Below are 24,734 nucleotides of genomic sequence, written 5' to 3'. Positions count from 1 at the left end.
ATAGAGTGTATAACTAATGCAAGCGTCAGTTATACATAAGGTAAAAAAAATATACCAAACAAAATAATACTAATACACATTAAACTAATGCATGTATTAACTTTCCAATACACTCTACCAAACGATATGTTTTTTTTAAAGGTTGCTAGTGCACGCTAATTACTTTACAAATAACCTGACAATGCTGAAATAGTTTAACATTGTCGGTGCACATAAATTAACTCTTGAGATTACAAAGTGGAAATATGAAAGATGATAACATCATAAAGAACTAGTATTAAATTTCGCCAACATAATGAAACTCAACATATTTATTCTTGGGATGCAGATTTCTAAGTTTTAATAATAACTAACCGGAAGCACTTAATGAGACAAATTTGGCAGCTAATTCACTAGAGCACCCAAGTCATAATGATCTACTAAACCAACTTCATTAACGTCTGCTAATTACAAAAATTATTTCGCCCAGCAGTAAGTTGTCCTCCTGCCGCTGGTTCCTCTTTCTTGCCATTATAAATCAATATCCACAGCTGAAACACTTGTAATCCCAGGATAAGCATCAAAAAGCGCTTTACCAAATCCAAGTGTACATAACGCATCTTTATCCAGATCCAGAGGAGGAGGATAATAATAACAAAAATAATAATACTTGCATACATTTACCCTCAAGCCTCCAGATTAAGGTCTTTGTGAGTGTAGACAATTTCTTTATCACCATCAACAACTTGTCCAGAACCCCTTGCAAGCCTACAGAAAAAAGGGAATATATCATTGCGTCAGTGTACCGAATAGAACTTCAGTTCAAAAGTGAATCAGAAAATGGTAATATCAGTTTAGCTTCCAGTCTTAAAATACCAAGCAGAAACTAAAATTTTGCATCTCCATATTCCTACAAACCTATTAAAACCAGCTTAAGTATAACTCAAGTAGCTATATAATTGGACCTATAGATTGCTTTGGAATAAACTCGGACTAAACTCAAAGAGCTATATGATCGGACCAATCGATTGCTTTGGACTAAACTCCAATAGCTATATAATCAGACCTAGCGATCGTTCCCATCAATCAATCATAAGACTTACAGTAATACAACCAAGTAGCCAAACCTTCAGTGAGGAATCCTATCAAGAACGAATCAAAAAAATGGTGCTCAAAAAACCAATGCGTACTGACTATTCAGTTACCTTCGTCAAAAAAAAAAAAAAAATGCGTACTGACTATTTATTTCTAGTAAAAGTACACAATGTTTTTCTCAAGGCAAATGTCTCAAGAGGAGTTCACAGATATAACTTGTATTTAAAACAGCATAACTGCCAGAAAGAGAAGTAATTTGACTCAAATTCAGATAATTATTAGCATGATACCATCTAGTTGTCAGCAATCCCTCGACTCCAACTGGACCACGAGCATGAATGCGACTTGTACTAATCCCCACCTATTCAGCCAAAAACAATCAAGTTATGTTGCACTGCGAAACAAAGATAGCAAACATACAATCTGGATCTATAGATCATCTTATACCTCTGCACCAAGTCCAAAGCGGAACCCATCACTAAATCTTGTGCTTGCATTATGAAGTACAGCAGCACTGAAAATTGAACAAAACGTTAAGAAGATCAAATATCATATAAAATGTTTCTCACATTAACAGCTCAAGTGAGTAGCAATACGTATGGTTTCGGAAACTTGTGAAATCCTAGACGTCAAGTATACAATGTTTCAAGAAACTACAAGTTCAGGAGGTTGAACAAAAACATGCAGAGCAATATCAAAATAAAGCAGGCAGTGGCATGTATGTATACCTGTCAACTTGACGTAAAAACAGTTCAGCAACTTCTTTGTCTTCAGTAATGATACTATCAGTGTGAGCACTGTCAATGATTGAGGTAGAACCACATAAGCATTTTGCAATCGCATAAAAGAGATTCAAATAAAATAAATTGAAATTGACATATACAACAGCCTTAATAATTGAATAGTTTTGAGAAATGTAATAACTTGCCTGCCATGACGATGTATGTGATCTATTGCAGCATTCACATCTTCAACAATTTCCACAGTACAAGCCAGTGCACCATATTCATGATGGAAGGAATTTGCTTCAGGAATATTAAGCACACAGCTAGCTTTAGGTCCACCAAACAAAGAAACACCTGCAAATGATGCAGACATCATTTTACATATCTTTGTATCTATAAAATGTGCTTTCAGGCAAAACAATTGGACAAAATACTAGCATTTGGTAGATTTGTAAAGAGTTAACACCTGAGTTATAACTTTTCACGAGTTTCATATCCCAACTATCAGTTATTCCATTTTCCTATTTTAACTATCACCATCTATGTATTAAAATACACCTAGTTGAGAAGATAGTGATAGTTCTGGTGGAACAGGGAACAACTGATAGTTAGCCTAGATAGCTTCGAGGTGTCCTTCAATACATAGATGGTAATAGTTCAGGTTGGAAAAGGAACAACTGATATCTGGAGGGTGAAACTCGCAAAAAAGTGATAGTTCAAGTGTACTTTTGACCATTAACTCATTTTTAAAACACATGACCAACTTGTATGCTGGTGAAAGATACAAGCTTGAATTCATGCTTGTATGTGGTTAAAATCTATATAATCCCTAGCAATTTACAGCTAAAGATTTATAGGAAAATACCATTATCTGAAAAATACTATAAAGAATATACACTATAAGTTCAGTTTACAGTTTCATCTGAGAATGCAAGAACACAAAAGTATAATTATCAAATCCTTCAAAGACCGGTCAAATAAACTGCCAAGAAAATTCTAATTAAAAACAGTAAATAGTAAGTTCAGTAATATATAAATTTCATGTCAAGTTGGTGAAAGTTGGACCGATAGATGATAGCCATATACATGTACAAATCCTAAGTACTTTGAAATCTTTAATTTTACAGTGAGATTTTTTTTGAAATTGAGTTTTACAATGAGATTTAGAGGATCTCTACAACAACATACGCAGTATATTCGCACAAAGTGGGGTATTTAGAGGATCTCTAGATTTATAGAAACCTAATATGTCCAAAAAAGATAAATTACTAGGTATTGGAACGAAATTAACCTTAACAACAACATACCCAATATATTTCCACAAAGTGGGATCTGGGGAGGAAGGGTTAAAGTGTACACACAATAGAAAGATACAAGAAACAAGATACCGATAGATTCATACTATAAACTACAAGAATTACCAACAACACCAAAACACCATGAACGAGAAACTACAAGACGAATGCATAACACTATGACTACAGGCACAACTACACACAAAGCACTCCTCCCTACTAGTAAGGATGCACTCCTCCCCACTAACTCTCTACCCTAATCCGCATCCTCCACACCTTCATATCAAGGATCATGTCTTCCGCAAGCTGCAACTGCTTCATGTCATGACTAATCACCTCCCTCCAATATTTCTTTGGCCTATCTTTACCCCGCATGAAACCATTCATAGCCAGCCCCTCACACCTCTATACTGGGGCATCCTGGCACCTCCTCATCATATGTCTGAACCATCTCAACCTCACTTCCTGCATCTTGTCTTCCCTCGAAGCCACTTCCATCTTCTATCGAATAATCTCATTTCTAAATCTATCTCTCCTAATAAGTTCACATATTCATCGCAACATTCTCATCTCCGCCACCTTCCACTTTTGGATGTGGAAGTTCTTAACTGACCAACACTCCGCTCCATACAACATAGCCAATCAGATTGTCACTGTATAGAACTTATCTTTAAGCTTAGGAGGCACCTTCTTATTACACAAGACTCCCTACACGAGCCTCCACTTCAGCCACCCTGTACCAATACAATGTATGACATCCTCGTCAATCTCCCCATTCCCCTGAATCATAGACCCAAGACCCAAGATACTTGAAACTACATCTTTTCTAAAAGGCCTGAGAATCTAACTTCACTACCACGTCTGCCTTATGTGTCAAATCACTGAACTTATATTTCAAGTACTCCGTCTTGATCCTGATCAACCTAAACCCTTTAGACTCGAGGTCTGTCTCCAAACCTCCAACTTACCATTAACTCCTCCTCAAGTCTCGAAAATTAGCACTACAACATCAACAAATAATATACACCAAGGCACCTCTCCTTAAATGTGTCGTGTCAATACATCCATCACCAAGGCAAATAAAAACAGGACTAAAAGTCAACCCCTGGTACAACCCCATCAAATCAGAAAAGTTCTCTGAATCTCTTCCTACAATCCTCACACACGTCTTCGCTCTATCATACATGTCTTGAATCGACCTAGTGTATGCCACGTGCACAACTCTAGCCTCCAAGCACCACAACATAACCTTACTGGTACTTTGTCGTGGGCTTCTTAAGCTATTGATGAACATCATGTGCAAGTCCTTTCTCTCCCTATACTGCTCCACTAGTCTCCTCATGAGGTGAATGGCCTTTGTAGTCGAGCGGCCAGACATGAAACCGAACTGATTCTCAAAAATTATCACAATCCTCCTTGACTTTAACTCTACCGCCATTTCCCAACCTTCCTAGTATGACTCAACAACTTGATACCTATATAGTTGTTGCAACTCTGTATGTCCGCTTGTTATTATATAATGGAATCATCGTACTCCATCTCCAAGTTTTGGGCATCTTCACCGTTCTAGAAATGATGTTAAACAACCTTGTCAGCACTCCAAACCTGCCCCGTCAGTACTCTTCCAAAAATACACCGAAATTTCGCCTGGCCCAGTGGTTGTACCCCTACGCATCCTACAAATAGCCCCCTTGACCTCCTCAACCTTAATACGCCTACAATAACCATAATCACGACTCCTCTCTGAGTGTTCAAAATCCCCCAACACGAAACCTTTGTCCCCCTCATTATTTAAAAGTTCATGGAAAGAAGATTGTCACCTCCTGTTAGTGAGGGTGTCCTCTACCAACATTTCGTCATCCCCTCCCTTGACAACAACATACCTAGTATATTCCCACATAGTGGGGTCTGGGGAGGGTAAAGTGTGTCCTCCCCTTAAATAAATCAAAATAGGTAAAGATGATTCGTATAGCAGACAGTTCATTAAATTAGCCTCAATAGAGCAGAGTAGAAACACAGGATTCATATATTTGACAGTTCACGTATGAATGACAATCATGAGTGTCTCCAACTATTTTGGGATGAGATGAGTTGATCGATTGAACTGCGAACAATAGAGATCCAAACATCCTAAAGCTAAAAGTTGAAATACTAAAAAGCAAATATGACATGAAACTACATAGAGAACTACAACCAGTGAGAAACACTTTGAAACATAAATGAATGAAGGAAGAAGAGCCTTGATCTGAGATATAAAATAAATAAAGTAATTAATGAAAGTAAAGGATTGGCTCTGGGAGGCACGACAAAGGATGGATTGGTTTTGTATCCACAAAATAAAGGTTAAAACAAAAAAATTAGAAGAATGCTCAAATCATACAGAATAACAAATCAGACGACACAGTGCACATACTGCAAAATACATTCCATAGATGAGATTTAGTAATAACAGCCACTTAAAGTAGAAAAAGAAAAGGAAGAAGTAATAAATTACAGAATAACAATCAAGAAAACATGTCACTACCAAACTTACCTTCAGAATCTTTATTGCTTGCTTAAAGCTAAGAGGCCAAACAGAACTCATTTAGAAGCTTAAATGTACAAGGAGTTTGCAGAAGAAGCATCACCTTTTTCTTGAAGTTCCAGAATCAGGTCATTAAGACCTCCAGTTTGCACCAAATCCTTATGAACGAGAAGTGTTTCCTATAAACAGAAGTAATTAAACAAATGACGTTAAAGATGTGTCTTACAAGATGATACTGGACATTGTATTAGGACAAAATATTACAAATTACCATTGCATTGCAGGCAGCGGGATAATCTGTTTTTGCATCCAAAACAATACGTTTGGCCATATCCAAGTCAGCAGACTTATCAATGAAAACGTGGCAAATACCATCTGGAAGAAAATGTAGCAGCTTCACCATCTTAGCACGCTTTCTAATAAAGAAGCAAATTGTGCATATAGCATGTAAAAATTGTAAATAATTGCAATGAGATATAATTACCAGCATGCCCAAGAACAGGAATTTTTGTTGCAGCTTTTATTTGTGAAACAAGTTTATTGCTACCTCTTGGTATAACAAGATCAATTACATCATCAAGCTGGGGCAGAGGGAAGAAAAAGATCAGAGCCAAACTCACATCTCATGTACACTTCCATTTGATATATAAAATGTACCTTAAGCAATTCAGGGATCTCTTCCCTAGACGTCACTAACCCAATAAGTTTTTCACCAACACTTGGAGGAATAGATGAGGTAATCACCTGATATAAAAGGAGGAAACCAGAAAAGTAAAGTAGAACAGGTTAAAAGATGTATATTACCAAGTGGAAGTTGAAACACCACAGAAAAATGGTCTGAGAAGACATATTATATTCTCGATTGAACCTTGTGTAAAATTGCATTTGATTTTTTGGCCTCCTTCCCTCCTTTCAACAAGAGGCCATTCCCACTTCGGACTGCTAGAGAAGCTATCTGCTCCACAAATAGTGTATAAGGGTTGGTGAACTTGTGAGAAATAAACCAAGGATAGACAATTCAAGCATCTATTGGCTCCAATATAAAATGGACCATAACCTCACCCCCTGGCATGAAGAAAAAGACAAGCTGCTGCACAAGTACCATGAAAATCCAAGCACTCCATTTTCTTTTTCCTTTTTGATAGGATTTTGTAATTTAAAAAAGAACTAAGGGACGCATGTAACTGGCATGCAGTATAACTTCCTGACAACAAAAAAAGTAAAATATTTTCAACCCCTGCTTACCTGTACCAGTGCATCTGGTCGCGACTCAAATATAATCAGGAGAACACCTAGCGGAGATGATGTTTTCTCCAATATTATTCCATCAGCAAGCTAGATAAGACAATAACATTCCAAAAGTCAAGATTACATCCAAGAATGAATTCAAAGATAAATCAGTGATCAAGTTTTCAAGTCATAAATGGATGCACTTTATCAGTATTCCCTAAATTCCAACTTGACCAAGCGTTTCCATGGTTAAAGATACAATAGAGTAAAGAATAATTTGTCTATGCCATTTGATTTCCATAAACAACATTTTTAGCTTTTCAGGTGTACAATTAGTGACAAAGAACCAGAGGACCAAGGAAAATTTAGTTCAATACTAAATTATTTGTAGCTACTTTTAGGCAGCCTTTAAGCAACCAAAATAAGCTTGAGGTGCGTGAAAGCCACTGCCTGGATCCATTCAAAAAGTTTTCGATAAAGAAAATGGGATAGATTGGAAAATGAGACCGATACTATTTTCTATTCACTGCTAGTCTTTGGGTTGTTCTATTCCTGCTCTAAGTCAAAGATAAATATACACTCTCTTAACCCACTCTACGATACAGCTATTATCCTATCCACTATATTGTCTGATCCAACTACGTTGTCCAGGCTTCAGAAAGTTATTTCATAAGAAGCTATTTCAACATAAACCTCTGCAAACTAATCTGTGCTCGTAATTTCAACAAAAGCAATCTTATTATACAAATAATGATATCTGGTTTATTCACCTCGTCATTTCACAAGTCATAATGTTAAAAGTTCACTAGGTAGTGCCCGAAAAGCAAGATTCTTACCTCCGTCCTCTTTAAAATGCGGCCAACTGGCTCATCCATGTTAGCAAGCACACGGACTGAGTTTGCAAGACTTGAAATCTATATATAGTTTCAGCAAGAATACTAAAATAAGTATGTGATCATGCAGTGAAAATAATTTACACGACACTATCTACCATAAGTCATAAGTGAGCAATGTCTTACTTTTCCAGGCTTCAAAGCTAACCGAGATATCAAAGACTTCTCATATCCAGCTTGTTGAGCAGCAGCCACATCAGCTTCATTTTCAGCCAGGATTTCTTCTTCTTTTGCTTCCAGTGCATCAGCTATATCTAGCAAAATTTTACTCCTTTCTTGAGAAGAGAGGGCCTGAAGTTAAAGGAAGAAATAGTTAGAAGCCACATCCATGCAGCTCTACTGCAATTTATTAAATTTAGATGTCCTCTAGATATAATACCTGAAGCCGCCTGGCACATTCCCTTGCAGAAACTGCCATCTCTCGAGCATCAACATCTCCTGTTGATGCCCATTTAATGGCTTCACGATGAAAGAGAGTGCCAACACATTCTCCATCTAGTGCTTTAATGATATTATTGTTGGCGAAGCCACTTGATTCACAGAGAGAGAGAGAGAGAGGCAATCAACAAGAGTTGACATATAGAAAGCAACACAAACAGTGAGCGACCAAAACATTACATCAAATAGGTTGAAGAGAAATGTTTTGCTAAATACAACATGCATCCATCAGTTACTGATTTGTGTTCATTGTCAACTGGACAAATTTTGTGATTACAAGCATCTGGTTCTGCTCTCACCTTTAAAAACTCATTATGCCTATTAATGTAAATAGATAAAGTTCATCATAAAATTGTTAAATTTACTAGCTTATCTTTGTGACGTTTGATGCAGAGGCAGATCTATGATGTTAATTTGGGTTCAATAGCACCCATCATGTTTGGCTTAGACAGTAAGAATATATCTTAATTAGCTCAACATGGCCCACAAATTTTCTGTCAACTCTAAGTTACCTTTCAGGAAAAAAAAAGAAAGAAAAAGAACCTCTCAACTCTATCACTCCCAGAACTAAGGATTGGACTCACAAATTCCAAGAAGTAGATAGATAGATATCCACCCAGGGACAGCAAAGACGGGAACCAGAAAATACTGACTGATAGTTTTACAGAATGAGCATTGAGGAGGTGTTTTTACCACTTCTATAATAAGCAAAATCTGAATACTACGCACACGTCTAGAAGATGAAGGTAGTGGAGATGAGAATGCTCAGATGGATGTGCGGGCATACTAGGAGAGACAGGATTAAGAATAAGTTCGACATGGCTTCCTGGCGGACAAGATGAGGATGCAAAGGGGCATGTGAAGAGGAGGTGCAGAGGCGTGGAAGCTTGGATATAGCAAGTTGTGGGAGCGGTAGAGGTAGGACATAGAAGAACTGAGGGAGGTGATTAGACGGGACATAACACATCTTCAGCTTACTGAGGGCATGACCCTAGAGAGGAATGTTTGGAGGTTGAGGGTTAAGAAAGAAAGGCAGCAGATAGACGTGTGTTGTAAACTTGTGGAACTTATATGAGGAGAGGCAGAGAGCTAGTCTCATCTTCTCCTTATATAGGAGTTGTACCTAGTATTCACATAGTATCTTAGTCTTCAATTTTACTACTACATGTTCCTTCGTTTCATTGCTGATCTTGGTATTTTGTTGTCGTTATTTTTCTTTCTATGCTGAGGGTCTGTCGAAAAGAATCTCTCTTACCTCAAAAGGTATTGGTGTGTTAACACTACCCTCCCCAGACCCCACATGTGGATTGCACTAGGTATGTTAATGTTTTTCTCCTTTCTATCTTGCTTTGATTATGCTTCATTTGAGCTGTGGGTCTATCAGAACAGCTCTCTATCATACAAAGGTAGTGGTAAGGTCTAAGTACATCCTACCCTTCCAGTCTACGCTTGTGGTATCACACACACACACACACACATATACACATGCATATGTGAATCCCAGGAAAGTATATATATTAACTCTTGAACCTATTATTTCTTTTTTTGATAAAGAAAAAGAAAAGAAAATATAGGTTCAATAGTTAATATCTATACTTTTGTAGGATTTTCAAAAACTCATTACTTTGAAGCCACTTCAATCCTTGATCCCACTGATTTGATGGTAGCATCACCTCTTTCATGGAAAAATTGCAGGGGAGAATTTGGTCCACCTTATTAGCAATTAATGCAACCATTATTAAACAAGACCGAGAACAAAGCCATACCATGCCCTCGTGCGAAAGTAATGACGATTGCCATGAAGGACCACTAGGGGCCTGGTTTGTCCTTCATCCAGCAAGAACCCTAACCCATTAATTATTTTATTTTTTTGTCAATACATCAAGCAGAAGCTTCCAATAGTGTAGAACTTCTTAACCACCTCTGCCTGACCAAAAGAGAAATCTCAAAGCTTTCTATCATCAAATTACAACTTTGGATCATGAGTTTTTGGGGTCAATCAATGCAAATCCTTAAAATAACATAATAGCTACCACTCATATGCACAAGCTTCTATACCCTGATTGAAAGCTAAAAGTTCAACTAATGTAAGAGTTTACAATGTCAGAATTTTGTAAGTACTAATATCATACCTAGTTATCACAACAGGAATGCCAGCATAAGCTGCATACACAGCAGCTTTTACCTTGGCAGTCATACCCCCTCTTCCCACTCTAGACTTGTCTCCAAAAGTAATCAATCCCTCGTGCTTCTCCTTAACGTATGTATGAATTAGCTCTGATTGTGGATCGCTTGGAGGGCCAGTGTAAAGACCGTCTACGTCACTCAACAAAACAAGAAGATCAGCTTTTAGCTCCAAAGCCAATAGAGCTGCCAAACTGTCATTATCCCAAAAGATTCCAGAAGAATCCTGCAAGGAGAGCTAAAACTGTCATTATTAAGACAAACATGAACCTAGAAGAACAAAAATGGAAGAATTTCAACACCTATTATCTGTGGACACTTGCTAAAAGTTGAAATCAAATCACATCAAGGCAAAGCTGAAGATCAAACAAAATCAACTTGATATTTTGGACCATAAAGTAAAAGAAACCAATTTATAGAAGGGTACATGTGACGTGAATAATAAAGTAATAAAACAACATCCAAATAAAGAGAATACGTGTAACTCATGGTCTCAGACATATCAATGATCAAGCAGGTTCCAGAGGATCTATACTTGAAAAAGTTGAACAAACATTTCTCAAGATTTGAGAGTTGCACTCTTGGTTAGTAGGTCTTAGACACAAGTTAGCAAGTCTGTTTTATTCTCATAAAATTCATTATTGAACTACTAGCAAAGGAACTCTTATAGAAAGCTCCAGATACAGCAAGTACAGTATTTAAAAAAAATGGTACCTCATAAGGAGCTTTCCGCGTGCTGATAGCATCGTTCTCGTTAAATATAGGTACAACTTTTAGACAGAGCAATGAGTTTACAGTTTCATTGAGTTGTCTCCTAAAGTCTGGATCTCTAAAGTCATTATCAGTCACCATAAGCTGAGCTGAGGTTACATCCAACTGTATAAAGGTGAGAAACAAAGAGGAAGGTCAATATACAACCCTTGAGCAAATAAGGAATGACTCCGACAAACAAAATGAGGTATTACACCGTACAGATATACATAGAAGTTCGAAAAACCAAGCTTTTACCTGACTGAACAACGTATCATACAGAGCCATGAGGCCATTCTGACCTACAGCCGCACAAGCCTTGCCGTCAAGATCACCTTGAGGCTTTTGAAGGTCAGCAAAGCTGAAAATATGGAAACTTTCCAAGGATTAGTAAACATACTTTCAAGGGAACCTAGACCTCAACAAACTGGACTTGACGGACTAGCTGACTTCCCATCCCTATATGGAATTTGTCTAAGGCAAGTTTCACAACGAACTCTTTTCGAGTTCAACCAGCAGCTATCGGATCGGACATTACAAGTCCCAATTAGCTATTCAGTACTTAGAAAATCGCATTTGAAATGCGCATAATGGATCAGACTTGCTTGATATTTTAAAGTAGTATTTTGATAATGCCAAAATGTAAAATATTATCATTTGCTTCTTGACGACAAGGATAATACATACAACAAACAAAATCAGATGTATAACTTTCTGGTCTACTCTTGGTAGAGTTATGTCCATAATTTAGGCAGCTAACACAATATATTTCTTTATCATCAGAACATTTTTAATACAATAGGCAAAGATTATATCAGATGTCTTTTAATGCAGTAGGAAGAGATGATCATCCATGAAATAGACTGCTCTATACATGTTAGCACTTTAGTAAGAGGTCCTCATTCAACCATATCACTTAACATGGGCCATACACAAACTTTTTAATGATACCAAAAGTTGCATTTAACTTAAAAAGGTTGTACAGCTATTTGAATAGGAATTTATAACCCAAAGAGCACATCTTTTCGTCAGTAATAGCAAAGCAGAAACCTGCTATTAATGAGCTTCCTATATCGAAGCCGCTGACGGCCAACACCAACAGCACCTGAGGTCACCAATATAACTTCAAAGCCTTGAGAGGTAAGTTCCCGAATCTGTAAGTAGTTTGTGAGCACACATAGTAACATCTGATACAAAGAAACTATTTAATCCACATAGTGGAAATTGAGCAAATATAAGATCCACCTGCTCACACAGTGACCCCATTCTTCCAAGTGCTAATCTTCCGTCACCTCGAGTCACGACCGCAGTTCCAACCTTTGGAAAAGACATAACACATTCTTACAAAGAGAACTAAATCTATTTAATAACAGAGATTACGAAAAAAAAAAAAGATGGTAAACCAAACATAACATCTTACATCTGACAGCTAGCCGTCAATGATGTGTGCGAAAATCATGGAAAGCCAAGGTCGAAAAACCAGCGAGACGGAAAAATGTTTAGACGATATTTTTACCATCTGATTAAAGCTTAGTGGCCAGGGCGCCCAAGTTGGCAAAGAAACCACAGTTCTCAAAAAAGGAAAAGGGTAACATGAAAAATAGCTAACGAGTGAAACTACTAAGCAAAAAGGAAGGAAATTACGACCTTTTTTTTTCCAAACTAGCAAAGGAAAACGAAGCAGAATAGCCACTATTACTGAACACTAACAATTTTTTTTTAAAAAAGAGGACAATAGGAATTGATAGAGAAATTTTAAATTAGAATTCGTGGGAAAAGAAGGATCAGGGAGAAAAGAACGCGGAATGAGACACCAATACAAAAAAGAAAGAACAAAAGTACCTTGATAATTATTCGTTTGACGTCCTTAACAAATGCCCGAGCAGGATCAGCAGAATCCATAGTAAAAAGATACGATAGAGAAACAAAAGACAGAATAACGGCGTAATGCGGAGAGTCCTTAAACCCGCTAAGCACAAAATGTTGAATCCTCCTAAGTCCTATGTTTCTGGGTTTACCTAGTGCTTTGTAGATTAGAAGAGATGGAAGATATCTACCCATCCATACTTATATATAAACACAAATTGATCCCTCAGGTAGATTGAGGGGTGGAGAAACCGTAGGACACACACATAGGTTAATTTGTCGCCTTTTTTATTTTATTATATATATATATATATATATATATATATATATTGTGTGGCGCTGTCAATAGAGCAATTACGGTATGCCACGTCTAAGGGTAATCCTGGAAATTTGACAGGAACAAATCAGCAGAAAAATATGGTCTTCCCCACGTTCTGGCCTTATTATTCGCTGCTTCAATCAAAACCAAGTCAGGACAAATTAGGTCAGTGACTTGTCTCTTCCTCACGAGTTTTCGCAAATTATTTTTTTCTTTTTTTATTTATTTCATCTCAAGCACAACCATATACAAAATTACAAATTGCATGTGAAAATGAAAGGTAAACAAACAAAAACACTTCATGTGCTTACTGATTGGAGTCATAACCACTCTTATCAATCCAAATACTATTTTCTTAGTCCATCAATTAAACATATTCTTTAACACACACTAAACGTATTGTAATTTTGAAACTGTGATTGCAAAGTTCAATAATTATTAAAATATAGTATATTTTACGTATATACCTTTATTATATCTCGAAAAAATTTTGTTCACTTGAATTGAACATCATAGCAGTCTCATATTCGTTTAATCCACGTAGGTAACTTTGCATCATTTAAAGAATTGGTGATGTCCATTAAAAATATTGATCATATTTTTTTAGAGTTTTTGTAAATGTTAAAAATTTGTAAAAAATATTTTTGAAATTATTTTCCAACAAAATACTTCCTAACAACTTGGCCAACAAAAAGTTTTCCTGAAAAATTGACAAAGTTTTACGGGAGAAATTTTATAACAGTTAGGGGTCGTTCGGTAGAGTGTATAAGATAATACTGAATAGGTTGTATTAGTAATGTTGGGATTAATAGTGCAGAGATTAGTAATACTGAAATTATTTTTTATGCAGTGTTTGATTTGATGTATTGAAAATAATATGTATTGTTATATTTTAAAAAGAATATTGTTTGTTTACAAAAATACCCTTTGACATATTATAACTTTGTGCATTTTCTTTGCAAAACTTTATTATTCTTTTTTAAAAATAAAAATAAAAAGTAAAAATATAACTAATTGTTTACTTTGGAATTTTTTAGATTCAATCATTTACTTACAAATATTTTTTTGTTATCTCTTTTTTATTTGTTCATTATTTTTTTGTTGTTTCCACTTTATGATGTTTTTAAGTTGGAGGGAGATACATGTAATTTTTGAATGAGACAGTAAAATTATTATTAACATAAATTTGTGTTTTGTAAAGTGTTAAAACTAATTAGAAAAATTATTTTTATTTATGAATATCCTATTTACAAAATTAAAGCTTGTATGCAATCATGCAATTTATTTTCAAATTTTGACCAATAAGTCTTTTTTAAGTTAATAGAGTAGTCTTTCTCCCTACCCTCTCTCTCTCGCTCGCCCCGGTCCCCGGCCCCCGTCGCCGTCGCCGTCGCCGACCGTCGGCGCCGACCCGACTCGACCTCCGGTCCCCAGCGCCGACCTCCGGCGCCGCTCTAACGACTCTCTTTCTCTCTCTCCCTACCCTCTCTCCCTCTCTCTCGCCCCGGTCCCCGGCCCCCGTCGCCGTCGCCGACCTTCGGCGCCTACCGCCGGCCCCGACCTCCGGTCCCCGGCGCCGACCCCCGTCGCCGCTCCCCGCCACCCCGACCTCCGGTCCCCGACTCCGGTTCCAAGCTGTTCCCTCCCTCCCGCTGTTCATAGCCCCCCCCCCCCCCCCTTTTCTGTCCATACCCCCCCGGTGGGGTACACCAGCCCCCCCCCCACCTCGGCCTCCAGCCAGCCGCCGCTTGATCTCCAGCCGCCAACTCGGTCTCCAATAGTCGAAGCTCGGTCTTCAGCCGCAGCTCCATCTCAGCACCGGAATCCCCCGGAAGCCGGTCAACACTGGGATTGGTTTCCGGCTTTGTCTACAAGCGTAATCCGGTGACTTCTAACCTTTGTTATTTCGTTATTTCATATTTCATTTTATTTCATTATTTCATATTTTATTCTTCGTATTATGCTAGTAGTAGCCCCTGTACCTTGACTTGTGTGGGATTTGTGGATATTGTCTGTTGTCTGTTGTTGCTGTTGCTGTGGTCGTTTCTTGCACTGCTTTGGACTGGGTTATCGGCTGGGAATCTGTATTTGGGGCTGTGGATGTTGAGTCCAGTGGTGTTTGCCCCCTAATTGAGTATAGTTTTGTTTCGAGAGTATTTCTTTGAATTTGTGTGAGCCTTGTATTTCTTGCTGCTGCTTTGATACTACCATCGTGTATATCTTTATATTTTCTTATACTTTTGTGTAGTTGTGGCTGTGGGCGGTAATGGGTGGATAGGGTCATGTCCGAGGGGGTTGGGGCGTGGGGCCGTTGTGGGGGCGGGGGATGAGGAGAGGGCGGGAGTGGGAGGGAGGCCAAGGTTTGGCCGCGCGGGGGGGGGGGGGGGGGGGGGTAGTGGAGGGCGTGTGGATAGTGACGGTAGGCTGAGGGTTGGGTCTTGGAATATAGGGACCCTTCAGGGTAAGTCCATAGAGCTTGTGAAGATTCTTAGGAAGAGTAGGATCAACATTGCGTGTGTTCAAGAGACCAAGTGGGTAGGGTCTAAGGCTAGAGATGTGGATGGTTACAAGCTGTGGTACTCTGGGAGCGAGAGGCGTAGGAATGGAGTTGACATCTTAGTAGATGAAGAGCTTAGAGGTCAGGTAGTAGAGGTGAAGAGGATCAACGATAGGTTGATGACTATTAAGTTGGTCATTCGGGGGTTTACCCTGAACGTGTGTAGTGCTTATGCGCCGCAAGTGGGATAGGAGGGGGAGGAGAAGATGCGGTTTTGGGAGGCTTTGGAGGAGGTGGTGAAAGGCGTGCCTAGTTCGGAGAAGATTGTTGTAGCAGGGGATTTCAATGGGCACATCGGGGCGTTACCGGGAGGCTTTGGTGATGTGCACGGTGGTTTTGGTTTTGGGGAGAGAAATGAAGAGGGGGCTACCCTATTGGAGTTTGCGAGGTCCTTTGGGCTGGTGGTGGTGAACTCGGGCTTCCCGAAGAAGGACGAGTACCTGATCACCTTTCGAAGCGCGATAGCCAAGACCCAGATTGACTTTTTGTTGCTTAGGAAAGGGGATAGGGCGTTGTGTAAGGACTGTAAAGTCATCCCGAGTGAGAATCTTTCGACCCAACATAGGCTCTTGGATATGGATTTGGGTATAAAGAAGAATAGAAAGAGGAGGAGTAAGGAGTGTAGACCTAGAATTAAGTGGGGCGACCTGACGCCAGTAAATGCGTGGGAGATAGGGGAGAGGTTGGCGGGAATGGGGGTGTGGGAGTGTAGGGGGGACGTGGATAGTATGTGGGACAGAGCGGCAAGGTGTATCAGGGAGAATGCAAGTGAGGTGTTGGGTGTTTCTAGGGGCCGGGCCGGGCACCATCGGGGGGATTGGTGGTGGAATGAAGAGGTGGAGAAGAAAGTGGGGACCAAGAAAGGGGCGTATGCTAAGTTGGTGGAGAGTAAGGACGAAGAGGAGAAGCGGGTAAACAGGAAAGAGTACAAGCTAGCGAGAAAGGAGGCTAAGTCAGCAGTCACGGTAGCTAAGACGGCCGCTTTTGAGAGCTTGTATGTAGGGTTACAGGGGAGAGGAGGGGAGAAAAAGTTGTTTAGACTCGCTAAGGCTAGGGAGAGGAAGGGTCGTGACCTCGATCAGGTGAGGTGCATTAAGGGGGAGGGCGGTGGAGTGTTGGTGGAGGACGGCCACATTAAGAATAGATGGCAGTCGTACTTTCATAGGCTCTTGAATGACGAAGGGGATAGAGCTATTGTGTTAGGGGAACTGGAGCACTCAGAGGAGTGTCGGGATTTTAGCTATTGTAGACGTTTTAAGGTAGAAGAGGTTAGACAGGCTGTTCGCAGGATGTGAAGGGGTAGGGCGACGGGGCCGGATGAGATACCGGTGGAGTTTTGGAAGTTCGTTGAAGAGGCTGGTGTAAGGTGGTTGACTGGATTGTTTAATGAAATCTCCAGGACGGCAAAGATGCCCGAGGCTTGGAGGTGGAGTACCATGATCCCTCTCTATAAGAATAAGGGGGACATTCAGAGTTGCAATAACTATAGGGGGATTAAGTTATTGAGTCACTCTATGAAGATCTGGGAGAGAGTGGTCGAGGTGAGGCTGAGACGGATAGTGTCTATTTCGGAAAACCAGTTTGGATTTATGCCCGTCCGCTCGACGACGGAGGCAATCCACCTGGTACGGAGGTTGGTGGAGCAGTATAGGAAAAGGAAGAAGGATCTGCACATGGTGTTTATCGACCTGGAAAAGGCTTACGACAAAGTCCCCGGGGAGGTGCTTTGGAGATGCTTGGAGGTGAGTGGAGTACCTCTGGCATATATCAGAGCAATTAAGGATATGTATGATGGGGCGAAAACCCAGGTGAGGACGGCGGGAGGAGACTCAGAGCATTTCACTGTCCTGACAGGATTGCATCAGAGATCTACTCTTAGTTCCTTTTTGTTTGCGTTGGTGATGGATGTGTTGACGCGGCGTATTCAAGGGAAGGTGCCGTGGTGTATGCTTTTTGCAGACGATGTAGTTCTGATAGATGAGACTCGAGGGGGTGTGAATGACAAATTAGAGGTGTGGAGGCAAACTCTTAAGTCTAAAGGGTTCAGGGTGAGCAGAAGTAAGACAGAGTATGTGGAATACAAGTTTAATGATGTGAGGCGGGAGAATGAGGTAGTAGTGAAGCTGGAAGCACAGGAGGTATGTAAGAGGGATAATTTCAAGTATCTTGGGTCCGTGATCCAGAGTAACGGTGAGATTGACGAGGATGTCTCGCACCGTATTGGGGCGGGATGGATGAAGTGGAAGTTCGCGTCGGGGGTGCTGTGTGATAAGAAGGTGCCGCCCAAGCTTAAAGGCAAATTCTACAGGGTGGTAGTCCGTCCGGCCTTGTTGTATGGAGCGGAGTGTTGGCCAGTTAAGAACTCCCACATCCAAAAAATGAAGGTGGCAGAAATGCGGATGTTGCGCTGGATGTGTGGGCTGACTAGAGGGGATAAAGTTCGGAATGAGACTATCAGGGAGAAGGTTGGTGTGACTTCAGTGGAGTGCAAGATGCGGGAAGCCCGATTGAGATGGTTCGGACACGTGAAGAGGAGGGGCATGGATGCCCCGGTCCGTAGGTGTGAGAGGTTACCGTTGGATGGTTTTAGGCGGGGTAGGGGTAGGCCGAAGAAGTACTGGGGTGAGGTGATTAGGTAGGACATGGAGCAGTTACAGCTCACCGAGGACATGACCCTGGATAGGAAGGTCTGGAGGACGCGAATTAGGGCAGAGGACTAGGGCCAGTTTGGGTCGCTAGTGTAGGGAATTACTTGGTGGGGGTTTTATTCCTGTTATGATTCCGTGTTCCGTGTTCCATGTTTTATTACGAATCTGTGTGCTTTTCTCTGCTTTCCTCTGTTTTATATTACTTATGGGTGCCGTATTTATGTTATGTAATCTGCTTCTGTGCTTTACTATGTGTTTGTCTGGTATCTCGTGCCTTGAGCCGGGGGTCTATTGGAAATAGCCTTTCTACTTCTTTAGAGGTAGAGGTATGGACTGCGTACATCTTACCCCCCCCAGACCCCACTAGGTGGGAATACACTGGGTTTGTTGTTGTTGTTGTTGTAGAGTAGTTTTTTGTGACTAAAATTATTTGGAGGGATATTATTATCTTGATAAATTGAAAAGAAATAACTCACATTGAATAAATTGAAAAAATTTAGAAAAAAAATTAAAGAAATTTGAGGGCGTTTTTATCTTGACACATATTTATCCATAGATTGTAATCCATGATTTACTAATCTCACCAAATTGGGTGTATTAGTTATACACCCTATAATATTATGTATGATGTATAACTAATTCATGTATTAGTTATACATAGCTTCAAAATTACTACCAAACAATGTATTAAGTAATCCCACCATTTAATTCATTGATTGTGAAAATAATCCACCTACCAAACGGGTCCTTATGGAAACTAACAAATGCACCACTGAATTTTTCACCATTTTCCTCCCTATTCTCCATTGGTACTTCTCCTTTCTTTTTCATTTTTTTATTCCCTACAGCCAATTTTCTGCAAATTGAAATTTGGTTTTCATCAGATTATCACTTTACTCTAACATTTCATGGGATCCTTTTTTTAGGCTTTCTGCCAGTTTAATTCCTATACCAAAAAGTAGTTGCTCATTATGTAATTTTTCTGAATTAAATAATTTTTTGCAAATATATTTATTGTTAAATATTTTCGAGGCTTGACAATTTTTCCTAAAAGCTTGTATGACATCAAAACTATGAATCTTTTGCATAAAGACATGAGGTTGTAATCTTTACAGATCTGATCTATGAATATTCATTACTGTTTTAAAATTAAGCAAAAAGAGTAATAGTATGATGCAAGAAAATGAACAAGAAATGAGAGAGACATAAGACGAGAGCTTATCTTATTCTTTCAAGTGTTTTTGTGTATAAAATATAAAATTCTATGCCTCTATTTATAATCTTCATAGAATCATACAAAATATTGCCATAACATAACATAAATAAAAATATTATAAGGAAAGTTAAAGGGTGTGAGAGTTAGTGTGAAGTAATGGAGGATTAGCTACATATCATGAAGAAGATGAGTGAAAATGACTTAATTCCTAAGAGTTATATAACATTTTATATTATCACACTTCCTCTTAATGTTCATAGAAAATGTTTCTCGTTAAAATCTAATTAAAAAAATCCTAGTAAAAGAAAAAAAGTACACACATCTTTAATACGCATAATTTGTTGCCTTATTAAAAACCTTGCCAGGAAAATTCAGTAGGATAAAACCTTGATTAAGAAAAAAGAGTACAACACATTTTATACTCCTTTGATTAAAACATCACTTAATTCTATAATAATTTCGTGCAATCTCATATGTTAGCTTTATCGATACCGATATTGACAGTGTATCACTATGATCAAATCACATTCATGAAGATATTGCATTCTTGAACTCATCCTGATATATTCTTGATAATCACTTTGTTCGCTACCTTATTGTCGGAAGCAAATTGCTCATTCAGCTTGTTCCTAGCAATTTTCAAGTTGCGGACACTTTCATTTGCATGATAATAAATTGACTATCTTGTAGAATAACATGATATGATATGATATGATATGATAATGTTTCTACATGCAAACGGATTACTTTCTTCAGATCAAGCTTCATATAAATCATATAATTTTTCTGCACTTTCATGATCAACATTCCCTTGACAATATTGATTAGAAATAATAAATTCATATTAATATTTGATTTCATCCAAATCCATATAAAAATGAAATTATGTCTTTTTTACACATTAAAAAAATATTATCTCATGTCAGGATACATATGTGCACCAACTGCACCAATACATGGTACTTTCTAACCACTTTATAAGATCGAAACAGATCTTTCTTTATGATAAGTGATCTCTCAATCATTGGGATATTCAATAGACCGAATCTCCTTTAAATCCTTAATGGATTTTTCTATAACATTTATCGTTTATCTAGATATGACAGTCATTAGTTATACGCATTTAAGTTTTCCATATATTGCCAGATTTTTTTTAAAAAACTTATTGTATTCACCATAGGAGGACACATCTCCAAACATTAATGCTAGGACTTTTGCAAATAACCATTATGCCTCAAGGCACAAGTCGTACTTTATATCTTACGATTTTACTATTCGCACAATCACTTATTTGTACCTTATTGACATTATACCTTAGTGTATGGACAAATTCAAAACATCACTTTTTAAGTGAAATATAATATACCTGAATTGTGTATTTTATCTATCCACACTATTTGACAGATTTAAATTCAAGATTCTCATTACTATTTATAATGGTAAGCGCTACATTATACCAAAAATACTTTGACGGTTATTTGATATATGTTTCAATAAGACATAACTTATTGAGATCTCTTTGTTTTATTAGTTCCAGGTACCTGTCACGACACGAACCAGGGCCTGTCCGTGACGAGCATTTCGAACCATGAAGGCCCGAAACACCCCTATCTGTCTGGTCATCATGCACCTAATTCATATGATCAAAGTAATGCGGAAGAAGCACAATAATTCGGAAACATGGTCATAAATATGAAAAGAAACAATAACAGGGAAATAAGGTTTCCCCTAACATCAATCAACCTCTAAACAACCGTCTGCGAAAATCTCTAACAAATGACTGAGTCAAGTAACCATATATAAACTGGGACAAGGCCCCTAGTAGACCCCAAAACTGAATATAAGATAAAAAGAATACAGGACATAAGACCTTTTGAAATATAGAAGGCTCACCACTTGTCTCTGCAACTCTGTCTGAATGATCTACTGATTCTCTTGACCCCTAGACCGGGCCTCTGAACCTGAGAGGTTGAATAGGGGAGGGGGTCAGCACAAAAGTACTGGCACGCAAAGATATCAAAACAAAACATAATATTTTTACAAAATATAGTTGAGAGCCATTATAAAGCAATTTCGTATCAAATCATTTGAAAACACATGGGCGTAATGCAATAGTTTCTCAACAACAATGAAATGCAACTGAGCTAGGTGGAATACCCTACATAATTTACACCAACTGTCTAACCTCGGTTGCCGCCGAGATTAGAGTATAAGTGAGGGAGAGACACACAAGATCACGTAGCATATTGTCTCGACCCAATGGTAGTGCCCAAGATCACTTAGCCCGGGCTCCTACCTATAGTCCCAATTTGGAAATGACATAAAGTCAAGTACATAAGATCACTTAGCCTGGTACCAAATCTCCGTGTCGGCAAACACATTTTCCAACGATGAGTTCTTACACTTAAACGCCTTCTTCGGGCATCCACCTATCTCATGTAAAATCAATACATTCGAATTTTATCTGATTCAGTCACATATCATATTCTATAGGGTATCGTCATACCCGACTTGCAAGTCATCAATATCACTTCCACATATGCATTATCATGTAAAAACCAAGGTGTTTCTTCATTTACAAGTGGTAAACAATATTTATTTCAAATTCATGCTCTCTTTTGTTGGTCACAATATGATATGGGGTATCAAGACATTATCATAGGAATTTGAAAGCAATTTATCATTCATATTTATCAAACTTCCATGGAAAATCTCAAATCACATATGCATGGTTTCAACCATTGAAGTATATAGGCAAACAATTCCCATGACATAAAAAAAAACGACTTAGAAATCATATTGAAAGCAAGTTATTAGAATTTGATTGAAAACCCCCATTTAAAAGCATGCATGTTCATAAAAATACACCCATGAGATTTTAGGATAACACCACGTACCTTTATTTCCAAGGATAATAGATGTTTCTTGAAGCTTGCGGATTGGTGATTCCAAATATATAATTATCTTTGAAAATCTACGATCGAATCTTGAACTATTTGGGTTTTTATTTTGAAACCCTAAGGAGAATCTTTGAGCACTTTTGATGAATGGAGGTGTATTTTGGGGTCCTTGGAACTGAATTTCGTGTTTTCGGGCTAAGTAAGGGTGGAAAAGGACCACTTTGTCCCCAAAACGGAGTGTTTAAGTCACTTGAATTCTTTACATAGGCGCCGCCCATCGCATTGCCTATATTTACATAGGCACCGCCCAGGCTATCACCTATGTTTACATAGGCGCCGCCTAGGCTATTGCCTATGCTTTCCAGTGGCCATGGGCGATTGGTTAGGCGACGCATATCACTTTGAAAGGCCATAACTTCTTGCTCGGGTGTCGGATTTTAGCAAAATTGGTATCGTTGGAAAGCTAACTCGAATACCTATCATTTTACACATAGTAGGCTTTCTAATTAGACATATACAGAGAGTTATGGTCGATGGAAGCTGACACACTTTACAAAGTCCACTAAAACTTAGTCGATAGAAATAGTTTCAACTCATCCATGAGTTGAAGGACCTCTATGGTCTAAATTCAAGATTGAATGGATTCACATGCTACATAAATAATTAACATGTCGTATTGGCATAGGATTTTATGCTTTGGGATTATCAACGCATCGAAATCATGGTCTATATTGTAGCCTAAAATGCGGGGTGTTACATTATCCCCCCTTAGGATCATTCATCCCTGAATGATGATGCGGGACATAGACAGACACGATTTCAAGCATAATAAAGGACTAGGAAAGATAAGATAGAAATAATACCTTCTGTCTCATCCTCCATCGAAGCAAACAAATTGGGATATCTAATTCTCATGTCATCTTCTGACTCCCAAGTTGCTCATTCGACTTTCTGATTTCTCCATAGTACCTTTACAGAGGCTATCTCTTTGCTCCTCAGCTTTCGAACTTGGCGATCTAAAATTTCAACGGCTCTTCCTCGTAAAACAAGGAGTCTGTCACTTTGATACCCTCTACTGGTAATACCATAAAATGATCTCCAATGCATTTCTTCAACATGGATACATGGAATATCGGATGGACGGAACCCAAACTTGCAAGCAATTCTAGCTCATATACAACTGTACCAATCTTTTTCAGAATCTGATATGGCTCTACATAGCGAGGGTTTAATTTATCCCTTTTCCAAATCGCATAACTCCTTTCATAGGAGAAACCTTGAGAAACACCCAATCTCCAACTTCAAACTCTAGTTCTCTTCTCCGAACATTGGCATAGGACTTCTGATGACTCTGAGTAGTCTTGAGTCATTCTCTAGTGATCTTCACTTTCTCCATCGCCTAATGAACAAGATCAAGCCCATACAACTGAGTCTCACCCACTTCATACCATCCTATCGGAGACCTACATCTTCTCTCATACAAAGCCTCAAAAAGAGCCATCTTGATACTGGCATGGTAATTATTATTGTAAGCAAATTCAATCAGTGGCAGGTGATCTACCCAACTGCCTTTGAAATCAATAACGCATGCCCTCAACATATATTCGAGGGTCTAAATGGTACGCTCAGCTTGCCCATCCATCTGAGGGTGGAAAGCTATGCTCAAATTCACTTGTGTACCTAAAACCTTCTGAAAAAATCTCCAGAACTGAGATGAAAACTGCATACCTCTATCAGATATAATGGACACTGGTGCCCCATGCAATCGAACTATCTCCTTAATGTAAATCTTAGCATAAACCTCTCCTGAATAATTAGTCCTTACAGGCAAAAAGTGGGCTGACTTTGTCAACCGATCTACAATCACCCATCTAGAATCATACTAGTTTCGAGATCTCGAAAGTCCTGTAATAAAGTCCATGTTTATCATCTCCCACTTCCATAAAGGTAGCTCTATCTCTTGGGAAGTACCACCTGGCCTCATATGTTCTACCTTCACTTGTTGACAGTTCAAACGCTTAGATACAAAATCAGCTACATCACGTTTCATGTTATTCCACCAATACAAGGTTTTCAGATCATGGTACATCTTAGTAGATCCTGGGTGAATGACAT

At 38.7% G+C, this 24,734-nt stretch overlaps 2 protein-coding genes across 5 annotated transcripts; both read right to left on the bottom strand.

The window, feature by feature from the left end:
* Positions 1-246: 246 nt before the first annotated feature.
* Positions 247-13,269, bottom strand: LOC107873263 (delta-1-pyrroline-5-carboxylate synthase). 4 transcript variants are annotated; one of them, XM_047414834.1, is made up of 21 exons: positions 12,956-13,264; positions 12,359-12,430; positions 12,164-12,267; positions 11,372-11,474; positions 11,078-11,239; positions 10,312-10,589; positions 8,121-8,271; positions 7,868-8,032; positions 7,685-7,762; positions 6,864-6,953; positions 6,487-6,573; positions 6,276-6,362; positions 6,103-6,199; positions 5,890-5,993; positions 5,722-5,797; positions 2,003-2,153; positions 1,803-1,871; positions 1,522-1,588; positions 1,365-1,435; positions 658-747; positions 247-530 (listed from the first exon to the last, which is right to left on the bottom strand). In XM_047414834.1, the coding sequence occupies exons 1-20, from the start codon at positions 13,172-13,174 to the stop codon at positions 666-668; spliced, it is 2,313 nt and encodes a 770-aa protein (XP_047270790.1). In that variant the 5' UTR covers positions 13,175-13,264; the 3' UTR covers positions 247-530; positions 658-665. The 4 variants fall into 4 exon arrangements, with proteins under 4 accessions (XP_047270790.1, XP_047270787.1, XP_047270788.1 ...); XM_047414831.1 differs by having other exon boundaries at positions 10,312-10,601; positions 12,956-13,262; XM_047414832.1 differs by having other exon boundaries at positions 247-747; positions 12,956-13,269.
* Positions 13,270-14,842: 1,573 nt separating this feature from the next.
* Positions 14,843-19,334, bottom strand: LOC124899508 (glycine-rich RNA-binding protein 10-like). Its single transcript, XM_047414408.1, has 2 exons — positions 19,266-19,334; positions 14,843-15,166 (listed from the first exon to the last, which is right to left on the bottom strand). The coding sequence occupies exons 1-2, from the start codon at positions 19,332-19,334 to the stop codon at positions 14,843-14,845; spliced, it is 393 nt and encodes a 130-aa protein (XP_047270364.1).
* Between the last annotated feature and the right edge of the window lie 5,400 nt (positions 19,335-24,734).

This window comes from Capsicum annuum, chromosome 6, assembly GCF_002878395.1.
Source record: "Capsicum annuum cultivar UCD-10X-F1 chromosome 6, UCD10Xv1.1, whole genome shotgun sequence".
NCBI classification, from domain to species: Eukaryota; Viridiplantae; Streptophyta; class Magnoliopsida; order Solanales; family Solanaceae; genus Capsicum; species Capsicum annuum.
Note: the sequence above shows the minus strand (reverse complement) of the source record. Positions and strands in the feature narration are given on the sequence as shown.